This window comes from Hydractinia symbiolongicarpus, chromosome 15, assembly GCF_029227915.1.
Source record: "Hydractinia symbiolongicarpus strain clone_291-10 chromosome 15, HSymV2.1, whole genome shotgun sequence".
NCBI classification, from domain to species: Eukaryota; Metazoa; Cnidaria; class Hydrozoa; order Anthoathecata; family Hydractiniidae; genus Hydractinia; species Hydractinia symbiolongicarpus.
The window spans coordinates 3,803,533-3,824,679 of record NC_079889.1 but is presented as its reverse complement, the minus strand read 5'-3'; the positions used below and the strand labels follow the sequence as shown (position 1 = coordinate 3,824,679).

The 21,147-nt window shown below is 32.8% G+C and overlaps 1 protein-coding gene across 1 annotated transcript; it reads right to left on the bottom strand.

The window, feature by feature from the left end:
• Positions 1–664: 664 nt before the first annotated feature.
• LOC130628798 (cadherin EGF LAG seven-pass G-type receptor 2-like) lies at positions 665–20,315 on the bottom strand. Its single transcript, XM_057441805.1, has 22 exons — positions 20,140–20,315; positions 13,570–13,656; positions 12,224–12,369; positions 10,923–10,985; positions 10,584–10,673; positions 10,242–10,340; positions 9,854–9,961; positions 9,499–9,630; positions 8,704–8,782; positions 7,892–7,998; positions 7,188–7,376; positions 6,969–7,097; positions 6,733–6,882; positions 6,304–6,512; positions 5,000–5,129; positions 4,100–4,404; positions 3,859–3,927; positions 3,385–3,453; positions 2,793–3,023; positions 2,186–2,260; positions 1,868–1,991; positions 665–1,518 (listed from the first exon to the last, which is right to left on the bottom strand). The coding sequence occupies exons 1-22, from the start codon at positions 20,210–20,212 to the stop codon at positions 1,183–1,185; spliced, it is 3,000 nt and encodes a 999-aa protein (XP_057297788.1). The 5' UTR covers positions 20,213–20,315; the 3' UTR covers positions 665–1,182.
• Positions 20,316–21,147: the final 832 nt, after the last annotated feature.

The following is a 21,147-nucleotide window of genomic DNA, read 5'->3' as shown; positions in this document are numbered from 1 at the left end:
ATCTTTAATATCTTTAATTACCCAATCCATTTCTAACTAACATTAAACAATCACAGACACAAAAGCACAAAGTACACGCAGTCTTGTCACATGATCGATAAATGAATGACTTACACTGCGTTTATCTTTAGCATTTATACAGCTTTGAAGGACTTTGCAGTTTTAAGCTTAAACGTAGTACAAGAAAAAACTTTTTAAATGAGACAGACTTTTTTGGTAGAGACTGAGTATATGCATTTTGTTTTAGACAAAGCAAAGTCGAAATTGGTCCGAATACATTTTTAATTGACCACTTCTTCTTTAATACAGTCATTTGATATCTATTTTTTGTTATTTCCTGGTATAAATTTCTTTAGGATATACTTACCTATCATTGCATATTTTTTTTTGCTCGTAATGGTTCCGAGCTTTATTTTAACTGATACTCACGATTTTTGATATCAAAACAAAATTATAAAACACGCAATAGTGCTAATGCTGCATACCTAACGAATAAGAGAGTGATGGGCGGAACACTCGTGGGTTCTTCCATAGAATAATGACTAGTCTCTTATAATAATACCTATATTTTGTCTTTGTGCTCAAAATGGTAACACTGCAGTCTTATTTCCAACGGTGCACAAGGATACTCGAAAAACAGTTGTATGAAGTATATAAGACAATATTTGAAAACTAAATCTTTAAACTTTCACATAACGTAAATGATTAAAGAACTAATCATATTTTAAATACCAAAAATGTACAAACGTATGAATTTCTTTAAGAATATTTATGTGTTTGAATTAACAAGTCAAAAATACTTGCATCTATTTTATTATATCTTTTTACTCGTTTAGCTTCTTGCCAGCTCTCTCGAGTAAAATTTATCGCCCTGTCTTTATACCTGCCATTTATATTTACATTTCTATATACATGTCTATCTGTATGGCTTAAAATAAATATAATTTTCTAAACAAAACTCTATGATCAATCTTCTTCCATCACGCAACCTAATGTTTTTTCCAGAATCTTTATAACGTCAAGTTATTAAAAAATAACGAAAAAAATCGACGGAGAAATGTCTTTTAGTTTTATTTTGATAGTACATGCTGTGCTTTATCACAACATCGAACCATAACCGTCTCTTTGCTTCTTGACCAATAACATTTTGCATATCACTTCCAGTCTCCAATTAGTTTATGGCTAAGCATCGTATTCATAGTTATCTATCAATTTTTCATCTAAATCATATTCGTAACTGGGTGGTCTTTGGGATTGGATGGGGGAATCATCGTCCAAAATAGTCCTCGTTTTACCTTCATCATCAAGAATAACGGAGAGTTTACGCTCACGTGGAGATAACATGGACTGTTGCGTGTGTGTACGTGAGCGTTTATTATGTGCTCCTTGTCGATTGTTAATCGCCGTTACCACGGTCATTACACTGGATGCAGCAAAGATGCTTGAGGCACGAGATCCTGTGGAACTATGAGATGGCGAGCTGTCAACTTGATTAAACGGATCGGAACGGTATGGGTCCTAAATGTAGATAAAATTTGTTTTTAATGTACTCTTTAAAACAAATATGAGCTTTAAATTTTGTTACTAAGTATCCGATAAATTATGTTCGGTCAGAGTATTCTTACATCACATTGTGTAAGTGATTTGAACCCCGTTTACACCTAAAGCTCTATAATTAATCAAATAATCCATTTGTTTATTCAACATGCTACACCCTCTTGTTAAACTTTCCCCACCTGTACAGTTCAGAAAAACATTCTGCATGCCTTCCCATATGCACCTTCTCTTTGAAATATCTTTAGGTGCACTCTATAAGTTTTTTTTACCTTAGAAATGGATAAAAGATTAAGTTAAGCATTAACATTACCTGTGAGCCATACATATTGCTTGGATCTAATTCATATCGATCACATGATCTGTCTAGAAATCCGGATGAGTGCACATAAGAATCAGGAACGCCTTGTGATACAGATTCAAATGCATCATCGTTCCTGTAATAAGTAGGTAAATTACTTCAAACAAATGCGATAACCTGATTTTTTTGGCTAGGTCTTGCGAAAATTTCTGAAAAAAATTCCCCTTATCCTATTTAGGAGGAGAAAGTGCAAATTCCGCCCCGCGCCCTGACGGTGTTTATCAAGTATATTTATCGACATTCATGTTTAGAGTTAAAAGCAACACTCACCAAAAGTTTCTTGATTTTCGAGCTGTTATCGGAATTCGGGACGAGGCTTGCGAAGCACCACCGTCAAATTCATTTCTAAAGAATTAATTGTCAAAATTTTGCATTACAATTATTTTTGTTGTAGAATAACAGGGTTATCCAAAAATCCAAAAAAAAAAAGCTTTAACTAAATTTAAACTAAATATTTTAGGTATGAAATAGTCTAGAGGGAGAGGGGGAGGGGGCGTGGGTTTACCGTACTTAAATACAAGCTGTATTAATACTTAAGTAAAAGCTGTATGGCAATATGTTTCTGAAATTACGTGTTTTTACCATTGACTATCCAGAATCGATGCGTTTGTTTGTTTGTGAATTTTTGCGTGTTGGGATTTCAGAGATCTATATTATAAAGTTCGTCATATGCTGTCTGTCTGAAGGGAGGGAGTGAAATCTCTCTGACTTTTCCACGCGCTTAAGACTACTTTTTAAATAAAAAAATCCAATAATATTTTCGTCCATGAAGAATATGATGGGGAACAAAGGAAAGGGAGGGTGCCTAAAATTTAAACGTAAATCGAGTCATATCTCTTCTGTGATGAAAATCAATATAAAAAAAAATATTTTTTACCTTCGCTTTGATTTTATCAGATATACGATTCCAATCATTCCGAAAATTGCAATCAATGCTGAAAATCCCAACACAGCGTATATGATAGGATGCCATTTGTCAGAATTCTTCTCTTCTTCTTTCTTTGCGTTGTCTTCTAACTTTGTTATTTTTGCTAATTCAAACAATCTGGTTATGTTCCATTGCATGCGAAATTTAACCATCTCCTCACTTGTAGTTGTTTTCAAAGTCCTACGCAAAATAACATAATAAAACATACAAAATATTCAGTCTACAAAGCAAAGCTTGAATTCAAATCAATGAATGAGCACTAAGACCAGCGCGTTCACATCTTGTTTTCTAAAATAGCTTAGGAATTATTGAAATATTTGTTTGGGTGAGTGAAGCAATTTTTTCAATACATTGAAAATAAGGCTTTTCTGATTTTGTTTACGTGATCAAAGTACAATAAAAATAAACCAATAAAAAAGCTTGGTCGGCATTCTGGCGCAGAGAATTTGTTTTCGACTTTTTCTATCTTCACTTAACTGGTTTCCCGATGATAGGAGAAATCAGGCTGGGTTTCCTAGTTAAAAAGAAAATGATTCCTTACTTTATGACTTGTTCCTTTTTAACGACGGCTTCCGTGTTTTCATTGTATCCATGGAAAATAAAGTTAGTACTAAACGAAGATGAAAAATTATTATTTAAATACTTCTTTGTGTTTATCACTTTGCGTTAAGAAAGTACGAAAATTGTTCGTCCGAAATAACAAAAACGCTATATTTTTAATGCTTCTCGTGGGGTTTTTTACAGGCTAGCAACTACTTCTCCATAATAAGGAATTATTCTGTGCGCTCATGCGTGCAAATCTACTGATGCTACAGCCCGCTCGTATTATAATAAAAATGCACAAAATATTTTACAAGGGGAATCACTAGTATTGATATAATACAGCAATTTAGAATTGTTATTAACATAGTTTAAATATGCTCTGCTTATTTTAAGCATTCCACCCAAACACCGATTATACGTGAGAATTTTAGGTAGAATAAAAACAGCTCTAGGGAACGGTAACACCTTTTACCTGTCTGATTGCTCTCCTATCTCAATGTTATCTTTAACGACACCAATCCCTAAGATCTTCTTTAGTGCACTGAAAGTAAAAGATACGTAGGTTATACTCATATAATTCGGACGAGTAGCTTTGGTAATTTGACACTTAAGAATTCTTAACATTATCAGAATTTTATAAGAGTAATAATTTAAACTTCACCTAATGTGGAATTCCATAGATCTAAACCGATTACTACTTTGCTCTCACTCACCTGATGATTTTTTCTTGGTGTGGTAAAACATCTGCCACTCTTTTTTGCATGGTAAGTACAACACTGTTTTCTCCTAATACAATGGCCACTTGAACAACGGCGGACCCATTACATATATTTGAAGGCTTGTTACCAAGATTATCATAAGCTTCAATTACCAACTCAAATCGACCAGAGTAGGCTGCCAACGCGTCTGCGACCTTCAACTGTCCTGTTAAGGGCTCGATATGAAAACGATTTTCTTCATTCCCTTTGATAATTCTATATGATACTTTACCAAACGCAGCACTATCAGCGTCGATTGCCTTAAAAAGGTATTGAGATAATAAAAATATGTTTCACATTAATTTATAATTATTTTAATATGTTAGAAATTTCTACCACCATTATAGAATCTGTATATTAAAGTAGTCTCTACAACCTTCAACTAAATTCATAGCAAACTTTTCATAAAATTGACCAAAAGAATTTTTGTGTCGCCCTAAAGCCGTTGTAGTTTATCCTTCGTCTCCTCTTTCAATGCCGCCAATAAAATAGATATATGAATTTCAACACTTAATTTTGGATACAGACACTCATTTAACAGTGGGAGAGGGGGATTTGTCCCACAAAATTTGTGCATAGTTATGCATTAACTAACTAATACAAAAGATGACTCCACTCACTAAATTTTATTTCTCTTGAAGAGATTACGTAGACAATAAGGCTCTTTTTTTCGGTTGACAAGTGGATAAGAAAATAGCTGAACATTAACTTACTTCAAACTAAAAAGGATAATTAAAACCGTATTATAAGGCATGCGCAAATGTGATTTAAGATGTGTCTGAACAAACTTTTCTTTTTGTACAGTGAAATAAATGGGCAGACAAGAAACACAACGTAGAAAGCTAACAAAGTTACCTCTAGTTGCACTATTTGTGTGTTAATTGCTGCATCATAATGTACATGTTTGGTGATTTTTGTTTCCTTAAACACTGGCTTATTGTCATTTCTGTCTTTGACCCTAACTTTAACCTTTATGGTATCAGTCCTAAACATGAAAATAAATGTAATTATTATGTTGTTTATATGTTCAAAATGGTGACTTGATTTCTTGTGATATGTTCACAATTTCCACAATACATGAAACTGGAGGGTTACTAAGTCGACAACCACATAAACCCCTATGAAGCAAACTTCATTACATCGTACTAACAGTTGAAAAACCCTTGTGGAATTTTTAACAGCCCAACGACTAATTGTTATAATGACGCGGCTAGTGTTTTGTTGATGAAATAATAATGGGCTCTGCAGAATAACAAGCAATCCATAAACAGATTCCGTCTGCTTAAAAAGTTTAAAAACCTAAGGATTTTAGAAAAATAAATCCACTAAAATAGACTTCTCTTCAGCAAGCTCTTGCATCTTTTAATCTATCATGCAGATATTAAAACCGAAAGAACTTCTTGCTAAAATTGTAAATAGAGTAGTCTGTCTATATGCTCAATTCGTCACAATGGATATAAAACGTTGATTAAATTTATACTATGGTTGTCTGATACTTTAAACTTTCTTAGAAAACTCTACTATTACAAGTTCCCACTTTTCTTCTCTTTTCAGTTTTTGCAGATAAGTTAATCAATTTGCATAAATTGTTTGCGGTTTTTCTGAAAGCGTTTAGGGAGAGCATTTCTTCTTGTTAAAGCAATAATATGAGGTTCTTCGACTTTGATGACTGGTGGCAGTACGGCTATAATCCTACTCGATTTTCATTAATTACTGAGATGATTATGTATTAATATTGAAAATCAGCTTTTTTATGTCGTTTATCTCTCTTAACTCAATCTTATATATAATTATTTGGCAACCCGACCATACAGAAACAGTTCAATTGTTGATAACTTTTAAAATACGACATCATCGGAGGGAAGTTCTGGTCTAATAATGTATATTATTATTATTATTCCGAATGCTTATGCAGGATATACCCACTTCAGTGTTGGAAACACTGTTATCAAGGTGGGTCCTCTGTTCTGAATGTATACATCGGCATTGCCTACCCAATTTCCCTCACCTGGCATGGGTTGACCCATAGCTGTAGTGAAGACATTTGCTGAACATGCCCGCGCTGTGAACCGAACCACAGACCTTCCAATTACGAAGCGAACTCCATAACCACAAGGCCACACGCCACTTCTAGAAGTAAATAAAAGAAATCGACTTACAGTTTACTTTTCGTATCATCTTTCATGATGTTGGAAGCTTCTACTATGATTTCGTAGCTAGACCTCTTTTCATAATCAAGCTTGGTCGTTGTCACAATTTTCCCTGTGTCGGGATCAATACCAAAATGGCCGTGAATTCCGTCACCGTCTTTTCGTATTTTATATTGTATTTTTGCATTTTCTCCATGGTCACGATCTATGGCTGACACCTATAGTAATAATCAGTAAAGTTATTTTCTTCTTCCATCTTATCTTAATCCAAAATGCGACAGTTCATAAATAACAAGATCATATTTTCTTAGAAGTAATGCATTGTTAAATTTACGCTCCTTTCTAGGACATTTTTTTATCAATTTGATAACGGCCTCACAGTAATAACAACTCAGGAGCTATAAGTGTCTTTGGGGCAAGCATGGTTTATATCCTTACCTTGGCTACAAAGATCCCAGGATCCAAATTTTCTTCGATTGTTTGCTCATAAACATCCTTTATAAATTTAGGACTTTGATCGTTCTTATCTTCCACTGTGATAGTAACTTTAGCTTTGCTGTCTCGTCTACCAATCTGACGTGCTACTACCTAGAAGAATCGCATTAGTGTTAAAGCCTCAGTAGCTTCTCATAACTGTCATTTTTGTTTTTACACTATATGGTAATTCATCTTACCTCAAATTCATATAGATATTTTGTTTCTCGATCTAAATCTTCCTTTACGAAAATCTCTCCACTCTGATTGATCCCAAACATTTTGCTTTCATCGCCTTCTAGTAGATATTCGAACATGGCGTTTGAACCCTTAAAACAAGAAGGAAGTGATAACACAATGATGGAAACTTTTTAGAAGCTTAGCAGTCGTTATATCAAAAAGCGACAGCGATCCTTTACCTTGTCTATATCTATGGCTTTTGCAGTTAGTATTTTTTCGCCAATATTTTCGTGTTCTATCACTTTACCACTGAAAGTGGATTCGGTAAATTCCGGCGAATTGTCATTCACGTCTTCAACAGTGACAGTTAACGTGGTCCTTCCTGGTGGATGGTCTGGGGATGAACGTCCTTTCTTAATTTCGTTGGCCTGTAACATAAAACACAAAAAAATAGGCGAAACAGTTAAAACAATTAAAATGTTAAATTTTCATAGATCTCACTGAAAGGCATTTACGGATAGACCTGCCGATGTTTAAATAGAAAGTGCTAACCTCGGACCCAATATGCTGCGATTAGCACTAAAATACGCAATGTAAGATGTCTTTTTGAACGACAAACGCACTTTAACTTGTCAATTCCAACAGTTGACTTTGACAAGTTAACATCAATTTGTGCTTTTTCAAGACCTTTGTTTCTAGTTGCTGACATTCTGGTAGTGGAAAAGAGCATTTTAACGCTTCTGATCTGATCCGCATATCGGCATAATTTTGAACCGGTTTAATGTATTTCGGGAATACCAAAAAAGTTTTTTTTTGCGAGTATTATACTGGGGTTTTATAATAAGAAATCCCACTACTTTAGTCGTTTACTTAGAGGAGGAAACGTGTTTTAAGATCGTTCCATATTATCAACTGAAGATGATAAACATAAACACTAACATACCAATAACACTAGATGGTACACTTCTTTTGTTTCACGATCAATGTCGCCATTTACATACACCTTGCCATTTTGACTGTCGATGGAAAAAAGGCCTCCAAAATTCGAACCTGTAAATGCAAAGAAGGAAGCAAAACTTTCAATATTGTCAGTTCTGTTTTACTCAATGCTAATGCAATAATTTAAAGACAGTCTCACACATTTTGCGCATAATAAAACATCAGAAATCAGTACTACAATTTCATTGTAAGTTTCGCTGATGTAACTGTAATATATTAAAATATAATTTCTCATATTTTGTGCTAATGCATCTTGTATCTCTTTAATAATAGACGTATTTTGTCTGTGTGTCCCGCAACGGAAACACCAGGTTTTTAAAATGTGCACCAATACCAAATGCGATATAGTTTTGTCCACTTTGTTCCAATGGGTAAATTTTAAGGACGGGCGAACCCGTGGATTTTTCCACGGGCTAACGACTAGTCTATATTATAATACCCGTATGTCTGTCTGTCACACAAAATGGTAACCACGGTAGCGAGAAACACGAAATGCGGTTAATAAAGGACGGGCAAACCCGTGGATTTATCCACAGGTTACCGACTAGTATTATAGATTTTTGTCGTGCACAACTTCGTTTTGCTCTTAAAGGAAAAAAACACCTACAATAGTATGAAAAACGTGCAGCCAAAAACATACACATACGAGCTGTTCTCAAGTTGTTGTAAAACACACAAATGGAGAATTCGAAAACGTAAAAACAACAACTGATAAGATGATGCAGATAAATATGAAACATAGAGATTTGTTCTTACTCGATTCGATTGAGTATTCTACGTCCGCATTAATTTCCCGATCCTGATCTTCTGCTTTGACTTGCGTTATAAGCACACCCTAAAAGATTAGCATTTAATTTTGAGTAATACCTTTGACAAGATTGACATAATATTGTAAACTGCATTTCCGAAAGGTTTTGTGAATATTGACACCCTTTTATTGTGTATTATATACTCTTTCATCTTTATGAATGTCATGGCTCACTTGGCTAGTATGGTAGCTTCCGTGTTGTTTTATTACATTTTAACTTTCACAGAAAGTATATATTTGTGTTTCTCCTATTGTATCTCATAGAGAGAATTTTTTTTAAAAAAAATTGGACAATTTAGTCGATTTAAGAGAGATGTGTGCTGCTTGGCTTGTTCTAAGCTTTTTGGCACGTTGCCTTGTAAGAAGTTAGCTAAGAACTCTTCCAGACTAGAAGTCCATTTTGTAATTATTGCTTCAAGCTCCATAAGAAAGATCACTGACATGAAAGGAAGTTACTAAAATTCCAAACAAATATATTTAGCTGCTGGAAGTCAGCTGTAACAAAAAATTCTACGCAGAATTAAAAATAATGTCCGTTTTATATAGATTCCGCTTTCGCTTCAAATAGGTGCCTCCGTGAAGGTATCTTCAGGTTTTTTTTTCTGGATAAATCAAACTGTTATTCTGATGCAGGTATCCATTGTAGAAAACGTGCACGTTTTTATGAGGTTCCACTGTAGATTTGCTATTTTCTTAAACATTAAAATTATTTCTTACAAAAAAAACATGGTATGGATTCTTACCTTTTTCTTGCCTTCTGTTATGGTGGCAGTGTAGTTGCTTTGAAAGGCAGCTCCATTGTCATCCTCGTCTATTAATTGAATGATCACATAACCTAACGAGGACAGTTTGTGCTTATCGTTTTTCCGCCCATCCTGAATAAAAAATCAAATAACATGATCTAGAAAAGTCATTTATTTGAATAAATTATATATTTATAAATTTGAGTAACACGTGGAAGGGTTGGTGTAGTATTGTGGGAGAGTGGAGATATTCTCGGAGAAGGAAAAAGGCTTACAACGGCCTAATAATGTAGAGTAAAAGACGCGCTCATGGAGTCTTTTATGATTTTCAAAAGAAAAAAAGAAAAAAACTTACAGCTGCTTCAATAACCAATTTAAAGTTTGGTGTTTTTTCATAATCCAGTTTCCCTTCCACTCGTATTAGTCCCATCCCATTTATATTCTCTATTCGAAAAGAGTTGTCCTAAAAATAAAATAGTAAAAAGTTCATTAGCACAGAAGTTATAACAAACTAGAAAACCAGTCTTTACTCAGAAAGTTATTCATAAACCTAGGACTCTCCAATAGCTTTACAGAATCATTGGTTTTATATTTTTCTAAAACTGATGAGATTACGTCTCTCTAGCTTTTACTGAGAGAAGAAAGACATGGTTATATCACCGGTCGAAATGGTAGAAAACGTGGTTATATCACCAGTCGACCTGGTAGAAGACATTGTTATGTAAAATAAAACCGTTTCATACCTTGTTTCCAGATACAATTGAATACAAAATCTCTGGGTCGGGTGTTGCATCAATGTCATTAGCTTCAACTGAAGTCACAAATTTGTCTCCCGCCAAGCTCTAAATTATCAAATAACAGTAAAAGAAAATGATCATATCGTATTTCTCGATATTGTTTTCCTTGATTGTCGTCCAATTGGAATGGAAAAAGAGACCGGCGAATGATAATATCTCTGTGCTTAAAGTTGGATGCAATGCTGATGCATCCAATACATGTATTTTTATTTACTAACAAAAGTGGATGAAAATCCAAAGCTAAGTCTAGCTACATACCAACAGACAGAAACAACAAAAACTACACACCTCTGAAATTTGGACTATAGATACGTTTTTCTTGAATATTGGTGGATACTCGTTCACATCACTGATGTACACAATGAAATCTTGTGTAGCCTAGTAAAAGGAACAACACTTTAACAATGTATAGATACGCATTACGAGATTATAGTGTCTTAACTGAGAGATTATTCAATTATCTCTGTTTATCTCTTTGTGAGCAAGCACATGCACTAAAAATCTTTTGTGCACATCCCTTGTTTTTGCGCACTTTGCTGCGCCGATATTATGGGGTCACATGATCAGGAAAATAATGAAATACGGTACTTGCGCTAATGGGATAAAATGTTAATTCCTGTCAAATACCTGCGCTTCCTTCCGTTTCACTTCTGTTGCAGCAATTTTGAACTCGATTGCATAATTATTGTCCTAAAAAGTTATAAGTTCATAAAATTAAAATCAGCCATATAATTATCTACTACTGTAGCTTTCATCCCCGTCCCATGCCTTTAAATTTAATACACTAGGGAACATAACAAATAGACATTTGACCGATCCTGGTGAGTGAATGGAAACTACCTATCTTGGAGAAGAAGAATCTAGGAGTTTCTCACTGTAAGGGGAATAAAATGCTTTATCTCCTAATTAGTTAAACATGAAATTTTCAACAGAAGCCTTTTTCTGCAGTAGGTAAGGTGTAGTTACGTTCAAGAGTTTTACTCTGGACGGGCGTGTTCTTTCTTTGACGTAGCGTTATATTTTGAGCATCAATTAGCGTAACAATGTTTTCGCCATTCGCTTTCCTGGAATGTCAACATGAACCTTGACAGCTGTAGTAATACTAGACTTTCGACATGATATAATTAAGAATTTAATTTTCTATAAGGCGAAAAAGAGTGAAAGTGCGTACGGAAGTATGTTGCGTATCACCCAATTTTTTTTTTTTTTTATGAACCCTTTTTCCCGATGCTTTTCTTTTACTTCCCTTAGTGCTTAGTCGGTAATGCTTAAGCAGGCTCAATATTGACGGAAAAACTAAGGGATACATATGCGTTATAAGTGGGCGCTGTAAGTTTTTGCCATGTACTGCATACACCTGATATCTGGAACCCCCGATGATAGTTGAAAAAAAGTTCAATAAGTAAAAATTTAAGTTAGAAAAAAATTGCTGATTAATTTTGTGGGCAAAAAAAATTCACCTCCTGATAATCAATTCGTCACTTTTTACCGACGGATTATTAACCGATATAAAAATATTTATGACGGGGTTTGCAAGAGCGTTATACTTACTGGAGAAGAACTTTTAATTTACTAGAGGAAGACGTTAGTAACTTATTTAGATGGTAGATTATTTTTATCAAAATAATTAGAGCCTTTCTCAGTTTATCTCCATATTTTACATTTAAAATACGAACTGTCAGGGTGTATATTGGCCCACAAGATTGCCAAACTGATTCGAATGTTGGAGTTATCGGGAATTTGAATTGTCTAGTGAATTTTATAAGAAAGTAAATGTTTAAACAGTTCAATTTGCTGAAAGTTCGAGTTACCATCGATGTGTTATAAACATTCCGTAAAGGGTTTTTAATGAGAGTTGGATCGTGAATCGCCACAGAAGTCAGCTGTTAATTAGTGAAGATGTCATTTTGCAAATAAGTTTGACTTACCAACTTTTCTCTGTCAATTATTCTTGCTGTTGTTAACTCGCCTGTAACAGCATCGATAGCAAAATAACCATTAGTATCACCAATAAGGGAATATTTTATCGCATCACCTTCTTTATCTCTCGCCGTTATTGTCTTTACATGTGTACCTGGAACGAAGCATTAAAAGTGAAATGAATGGAAAGATATAGCTTTGGTAAACCTCTATTAAGCACTATGGGGTGCTGATAAATTCTTTCACCTAAGGCGCTTATTAGAGAGATGCATTTAAAAAGGATGAACGTGTTTGTAAAGTTACTGAGAATCCTGATGTTAATGACGTCATATTTTTTTTGTAAATTTTTTTTATCAAGGGGTAAAGTTCATGCACAATATCATGTTCGTATATTCCTCTCCCCATCCCACCTTAAACAGATTGGTCTCAATATTGTTAGTTTTGGTATGCTTTTTTCCTTTATTTTTTATTACAGAAGATTGCATTTCAATTTTTAAAATGTACGCTGAGTTTTGCATGTCCAAGTATTCAGCTAGAGTAACAGACTCCCTATAAATGTACTGAACTCTCGAGTTGCTCTTCATAAGCCGATTACATCCGCTGAGTCAGCGTTTAATCCGCTTCTGGTTACCTATAAAGTTTATTTTACCGAATATGAAAACACAGACAAGAGATGTGGTTTTGTGCAAAACATACATCATGTGAATGAGTAAGTTTTTAAAAAATCAATGACGTTTTAGTACATTTTTTCATGTTTGTTTACATAAACAATTCATTAATACGACATTGGATGAAGCCGCTGCAAACAGCTGAATGAGCAACACCCACTATGCTTCAGCATCTTGCTGCACATTTAAATAAATGTCGCTATTTTATTTAGTTGTTCAAGTCTGTGCAAGGTGAAAGAAACTGGCGTCGCATTATGTTAAGCTACCTAATATTATGCAAAACCTGTCTTGCAGAGGTGACAAATGGATGACACATCGGGAGAGTTTTGTTTTATGTCGCACTTTTTTAAAAAGGTAAAACAGCATGAAAAGTAGTTTTTTACTAGAATATTCCTTTAACCGTTTGATTTGATGGGATTGGTTTCTTAAAAGGTTGAAATAATAAAAAATTGCGAGAGGTTAGTAAAGGGGAAAAAGACCAAGGTTAATTTAGAACCATCTACCTTTTTTCAATTACGGTATAAGTAATTGAGAAAACGATTTTAGTATTTGAGAAAATATTTTTATATGCAATTTTTTATAAGAGAATTTTTTATCAAGACAATTTATTAAAAATTGCTTGAACATAGGAACAGAATAAGGATACTACAGCCAAATTTAATAGTTATTATAAAATAATTATATACCTATAGGCATGTTTTCATCTATCTTTGCATCGTCGAACCCACTTCTAAATTTTGGTATACTGTTGGTAGAAGCTTCAACGATATAGCCTGCAAGTAATAGCAAAGTGAAAAAAAATCTGCAACCAATCATATCTTTTAACTTTTGCATTTCCAGCAATGGTAGCTCTTCAATGATTAAAAAGTACCAATGACAGTTATTGTTGATGTCTTACAGTGAAATGTCCTTCTTTCTAAAAACCTACTCAAAATCTATTCTGTTCTACTCTATAAAATATGGAAACACGGCATTATTCTCTGGGTGTTCATTTCTTGCAAAGAGCAATGCATCGAAGGTAAACCAGCAACAGAAGAGTATAAAGAACATTAATAAAATTTGTAGAAGCAATGACAATTAGCATGGCACGACATCTTAAACAAAAACTTCTTTCTACTTTAGCAAAAATTACATGAAAATAGAAAGAAACTTGTACGAGTATATGTTTGTGCTTTGCACGTAAACTTTAACTTTGCACGTAAACTTTAAACGCCACTATCTCAATTTCAAATTCGTCTGGATAGTCAATCGTGGTTTTATTCGTAACTACAGCCCGATTGTTGAAATTAGTAAGAATTCATCGTACTATTTTTACATGAATACAAAATGGTTATTCGTGGCTAATTTAACTAACACGAAAACATGTAGCTACGTCACGATGACGATGCCGAAGAAAAAGATAAAAAATGACACGAAAAAGAATAAGAAGAATAGGAAGAAATAAAATAAACTAGTTTGAAATATTATCTTCATGTGACCACTCCTTCAAATAAAGCAAACTCCAGTCCAAATTTCACCATAAAACTATCCATAAATACGCAAGCGAACAACTTTCTCTTCATTTTTTTACAAAAATAACTGTTCTCGATTCAACTAACTCCTTAACAAGTGCTATTCACTGATTATTTTAATATTATTTGCTAATTATTATCTTTATAAATAAACATTTACGACATAGCTAAATAAATACAAGTTATAAAAATAAAGGGAAGTTACAAAGAGAAGTGAACTAATCAATATTGCCATGGTCACCGACTACTGGACTTACCGTTGAATGTAAATAAGAAACTTGAGTTAAGGAAACAAACAAAATAAACAATTGTGGACTATAGAAAAAACATATGACTCGTGGAATAGGCTGAGAAATTAAAGTGTCTATTTTAACATGTGATATATTGTTTGTTTGTTGTTTTGTTGGTTTATATATTCAGTTTAGAGTAAATAAATAAAAAAATAAATAAATAACAAATAAATAAATTAACAAGTAAATAAATAACAACAATTTGGGTTTCTCGTACATTAGAGAATGTTAGTTCTCTAATGCAATATTTTATTAATTTTTATTAAGGTTGATAACAATTTCTCGCTTCTCGTATGAAAACCTTATTTTATGTGATTTTTGATTATAATATATTCGGCATTAAAGACTGTATGCTTTTTTATCAGTTTTAGTAAGAAAATTGTCAAATGGTTCTTTTTTCAATAAAAATTAATATATATATTCTGATAAAAAAGATTCAAGACTCTTATTTGACCTTGAAATGTATACTTTATGAGGTGAAAGGCCTAAAGCCGGAGCGCATCTTTTTTATTTTAATTTGTAATATTATGTTCTTGATTGTGATTGAAACAATAACGACTTTCCTTTTATAGCCAGCCAGCTGATGATTGCTAAGATATTTGTAAACAAGTTGTTAAATATGTAAACAACGAAAACAGAAAGTAAACAAAGTATATTATAATAAATAAATATTTGTTTTTCGTTAACATTTGTGAACATTTGCATGCACACGTGTGCAAAGCGTTTATTAAAGAGGAATCGTTAATTTTTTAGAAATCACTAGCTATGATTTGGCTTTTATTTTCGTAAGAAAATTCAGTTCTAAAAAACCGTCGACATTGTTAATTTTTTTTTTTTTATCTAATAAAAGTGTTAGGTTTTTTTCAGTAGAACCTAATCTATAAGAACCTTTTAGCTCATATTTCTGCAAAAATTAAGAACATACTGAGAACAACCAGCTTTGAACAGCCTCAATCAACATGGTTTCAATCTTTTGAAATAGTCAAGTTTTCTTTGTTTCTTTTTCTCTATTCCTCGTTTTCTCAAATATTTTATACGTTTCTAAACATCGTAATCAGAAGAAGTTTCGCTTTATTTTCGGCAAAACATATTCACACGCAGCCTCATCCAAAATTTAGAAACCCTGGTAAAAAAAAAGGAAAAAAATTGTAAATGTAGATAGTATCCTTTCCTCTCTCTTTGCATTGCATCAATAAACACCATGAAAGATTCTCTGTAAATATGTATTACAGCTATCGAGTATTTGAAAACTCAACGAGACGATAGATGTATGTGTTTGTTAATATGGAGATATATGGAACCTGTTTTGCATTTCTTTTGGTGCCATAGCAACCAATGTAGCAATAGAAGGGACTTTTTGAAAGAAGAACATACATAAATATAACTATATTGTTTCTTTCGTTTCCTCACTCTTTTCAAATCAATCAGTGTCACCAATCTTATTAAATATCAATCATTTTTCGGCAATATGAAGGTGATAATGATAAAAATCTTCTCGTCGGCAAAACTGTAGTTTGTCCTTGCAAAGAAACCTCTCCCCACCAAAAAAAAAATAAAAACAAAAAAATGATAATATAATACTCTGCCCTGTCTGAGGAGAATTATGTTTATAAACTACAAGAAAATAAACAAAACTAAAAAACAAACAAATGTAAACAATCCTCTGTTTAGGAAAAATTTACTCTATGCTACTTCATTTAGAATGAAAGAATCTGAAAAAATGAGATACCGTTTAAAAAATTCTCATTTCATCATTTAAAGAACACTAAAAAAAAGAATAACCCTTTAAATGAAATCCTAAACCATATTTTCATGCTGTTCAAACTGGGATTCGTGAGGTTTCATATCATATGGACTGTCTCTGCAACTTTCCATTAATAATAAAACAGTTAGAAGTCTCTAAACACTAAATCATCCACCTTTTTCCCATTAAAAACTTTTATGTCATCATTTTTTTGCAAAAATGTCTTCGAATTCACTTCACCTTGGTAAGATACAGTAGCTTTTCACATTATGTACTTTCTAAATGCGTAGAAGCACTTCAGCTAAAAATTTATGATGACACTTCTTGACATCATCGCATTTAAATATTTAAAAAAAGAATTGATCATTAATTTATCAGAAATTACAGCACGAATTTCAGCTTTTATAAATAAACTCTGTATCTATATATGCAGAAATGTGAAGTGTCCAATACAGAAGAGGTGACTACCATGTATCTTTTAAGATTATTGACGAAAAGTGAGAAAAGGGTAACGGAATACACATCAATTTATTAATTCAAAACTATTTGAAATATCACTTGTTGATGAATTGGTGATCATCACTTGATCAAATTAAAAAATGTTTTGTTATTTTTAGTTAAGTGTGTGTGATATGTTTTTTCGTTGTGGATGATACACATTGTGATGTATGTTTTTTTTTGCAAAAAAATGCTTAATAATGAACTGACTAGCCGCTTCCAAAAAATTAATCTTATTTATGCTGTGGGAGAGGGGAGGGAGGGGGGGAGACAACCCGGGATAAAGGAGTCCCCAAATAGGAACAGACATCGAAAATGACATTATTTCATCTTTTCTTGTATATATCTTGGTGAATGTCTCTTTGTTGTGTAATCCTTTGATTGAATATCCGTCCTTTGAACCCGTTGAAAGTAAAACTCGATAAGAAACTTCTATTAAAATGACCATAGAATTTACTTTGACTAGTTGGCCGTTTGTTTGGTTTGTTATGAAAAAACTTATATATTAGTTGGTTACCAAATGGATATATGAACATAATTAAGAGTCAAATGGACTAGCCTAAAATGTGTTCTTAATACGTTTTATTTTTTTTTTATTTTTTTTTTTCACTACAATCTTTTTAAAAACACAATTACATAAAAAGGAACATTTTCTAAACTAGCCTCCGCTGAAATGCCAATCTTGCATATATGAATTATGCGATATATTTTTTTTTTTTTTGAAATGTAAAATGTTTTTCTATCATACAAAATATTTCGATACACCTCCCAGGGCACATAATAATTCTGGCAGCTAATGTTCTTTAAACGAAAAATTGAAAACAATTTTTTTTGAAGTGTTCTCGAATTCTTTTAAATCTTCAGTTATTAATTTATTTTTTTTATTTTTTTATATTTGTGAAATTTACGATTTTTACGTTTTCAGAGATGACAATTCGCGTAAGTTTTTTCACTAAAGGTTTAAAAATTAATTCTCGTTTCACACCTTATCCCATTTTCGAATCGACATTTTTTTCTTGAAACTCGGAAATATATTTGCATAGCCTTCGACTTTAGGGCGTTTTCTCCAGAAATAAAACAGTTCTTTCTCTTAGCAAGCAATTCGAGAACTTATAAATTACGAATCTCAAAAGTTTTTCTTGCAAGAAACTTTTCAATTTATGCATTCGCGAAAGTTTATCTAAAAAAAGTTTGGGGAGTTTTCGGACCCGTGAAAATTTTTCTCACAAAAATTTTTTGGATTGATAGATAATCCCTGAGTGATGTTATAAAAAAGTCCTGTCGACTCCTTTTCAAGCATAGTAAAAAAAATATTTTTACACTTTTTTCTCGGTTAATGATGCTTTTTTCTCTTCAAAGTTTATTCTACATAAAAAAAAAAATTGTGTTACGTCATTTTGCTAAAAGACAAGAATAGCTTTGAATATATTTTGTATATATAAATAGACTTTTAATTTATGATTTTGAAGAAGTATAAACTTTTATCAATTATTTAGTATAAAAACATAAAGGCGGTTAGGGAGAATAATACTACTTTTACAAACTAAGTAAACTATTTTTTTGTTGGTTTGTATTTTCTGTTTCTGCAGTGACCTGGATTTCTCTTTTTTTCTGGTTTCTAAAAACATTAATCAGGTGAAAGGTCAAATTCAAGCTATTTAATTTAAGCAGATGTAGCTAAATATAAATGTCAAATTCAAACAAAAATGTTTATTTTTCCAACGATAATATGTTAACCCTATTCGGTCCGGGGTTTTTCGAACATACTATGACCGGGGGGGGGCGGATTTCGCCCCCCCCCCCTCAATAACTTTTCATAGGATTGTTCAAATTGAATCAAACTTGGCACACTTATAGTACGTCATAAAAGGAACAAAATGGCGGAAATAAATTTTTGCTTGCATCAGCACATTTTCTGTGACGTCATCAGAAGCTTGAAAATTAGTAATATTTGTTAAAAATGCCACTATCTGCCTAAAATATAATTACTTTTGTTCTAGAGCAAATTTTTACATTCTCTTTGAAGTTTCTGAAAGCTAAATAAAATGCTTTTAACATATCTTTCGGTTTTTACATGGATCGAATAAAAAATTGCCAAAAATTGACCGAAAATCCGTTTTTTCCCGATTTTCGGGTAAAATCCGACAAAATCGGGAAATCGGATTAGTCACGTGTCAAAATTATTCAAAATGATTCTTGTTGACGAAACAAAGTTGTGTTGCAAGTTTCAAGTTCTAAGGATAATCCTAACAGGAGTTATTATATTTTCCCCATTATAAGGATTTCATAGAGATTTTAGGGGTAGTTTCGAGTAATGGCCAATATCAAAGCCTCTGAATGGTATGGGACCTAAAAATTTAGCATGCAGGTGTCTAATAGATAAATGTTGAAACTCAGTAAGTATCATAGCCATATAAGAAAGCAATCAGGAGTTATTAAAAAAAACCGTCAGGGGGGGCGGAATCCGCCCCCCCCGGACCGAATAGGGTTAATATGTTAACCTCCAATGTACTGCATACGTAACTTTTATCAGAAGGGATTTTAATCGCCAAAGCATTTAGAGTTGGACTCCTTCTACCAGCAGAAATATATGGGTGATTATTCCTAGTTTTTGTTGTTGTGATTGGGAAATGAAGTAAAAATACAAAGGAAACCAGTCATTGCTACCTATAGGTCATGTTGCGAATCAAAACACCGCTCAGAGCATCACTTAACTAATATACAAAAATATAGGAATTCCTTTTACAAACTTAATAGCTACAACACAGCTCACATCATTACTTAACCAATACAGGAATTCTTTTTAAAAACTTATTACCTCCAACACTTTTAAAAGTAAAACACAACGTTTGAAATGATTGGCTAATGAGACAGCTATTCCACTATAAGCATTAAAGTTAAAAGACTTTCAGGCTAACGTGGTGACTTGCTAATTTGAATAATAAATTTTGCATATTTCTCTTTCCTTCCTTCTTCATTCCTTTAAAAGATTAAACCTTTTTAAAAGTTTAGGACAATAAATACAATAGAGTTGAGGACGTACAACTAACTAGCTAATTACTAGAATTATCTCTACGGTTTCTTCAAAGTTTGTCTAGTACTTCTCTGTAAACGTTCGTATTTGTGATGTCAGGTTAATTTATCTCAATTTATGTCACTCACATATTATAAAATCCCTAAAATAAATAAATGTTTAAAATGAATGTCACTTACCACCATGTAGCAACGCAAAAAAAAGAAACAATAGCCATAGGTTAAGTAAGAATTTGATTGGTTCAGCTTTCATCGTTGTTAACCAATTGGAAACGTTTCTCCTTGTGTTGTTTTAGAAATACGTACTGTGAGTTATTAAATAATTCTTTATTATTATCTAAATTTTTTTGAAAAAAAATTATTTTTAGTTCACTTATATTTCTACAAATTTTTCAACAAATTTTTTGAAATACACTTTTCTAGTAAACGCAAACAGCTTAGATATTCAGCTAGTAATATTAACCACCAACGCACTAATTTAACGCACTAGCCTTTGGGCTAAAAGACCCAATGAAATTACAAACTAAAGCGTAAAAACAAACAAAAAAACATATATGCGGACTTGTGTTAAATTATGCACTTTCATGAAAACATTGTACTGGTTGAAATCTCCTGACTAAGAAAGGAAATTACTTTTTTGGTCAATTAGAAGAAATTTTCAAGGAACTTCAGCAACATTTATCTAGCTTTGTTGGAATTTTTCAATATAACATTCAATTTTAACTACTGTAGGAATATTCTATATCCAAAAAATGCTAGTTTCAAAAATCTTGTTCCAAAACATCAATGGTTTACGTGGGAGAAAGAAAATTTTCTTTTTTAGCCACAAGGAAGCGAATAGCTTGTTTGCTCTTCATAGTTCGGAGTTGTAACATAAAAGTTTTACCATGTAAATGAAAGACATTAGTCAGGACCGTCAACACTGAAGAGGTGGGTAGCAAGGAGCATACCCCCCATCCCATCACTCTTTTACCTAATAACGTTTTTCAGAAATCAGGTATCACGGCAATAATCTTTATAATTTAACGTTAATAGTTTATGTATGTTTTAATATGATCCAAAGGTAGGAAAGTTTCCTTTATGGCATTCTGCAAGAAGGATTTATTAAAAATTTTTTCCACTTTGTCTGACCAAACCATGGCGAGTCCTTCTTCGTGTCTAATACAAGTTCCCTTCACTTTTATTACT

Bases quoted from the DNA above. Each gene is read 5' to 3' on its own strand.
- LOC130628798 (XM_057441805.1), bottom strand. From the start codon at position 20,212: ATGAAAGCTGAACCAATCAAATTCTTACTTAACCTATGGCTATTGTTT. The intron at 3,454-3,858 runs GTAAAAGGTGTT...ATCTTCGTTTAG, and splicing joins ATAGGAGAGCAATCAGACAG to TACTAACTTTATTTTCCATG. The intron at 3,024-3,384 runs GTAAGGAATCAT...TATTTTGCGTAG, and splicing joins AAAAAGGAACAAGTCATAAA to GACTTTGAAAACAACTACAA.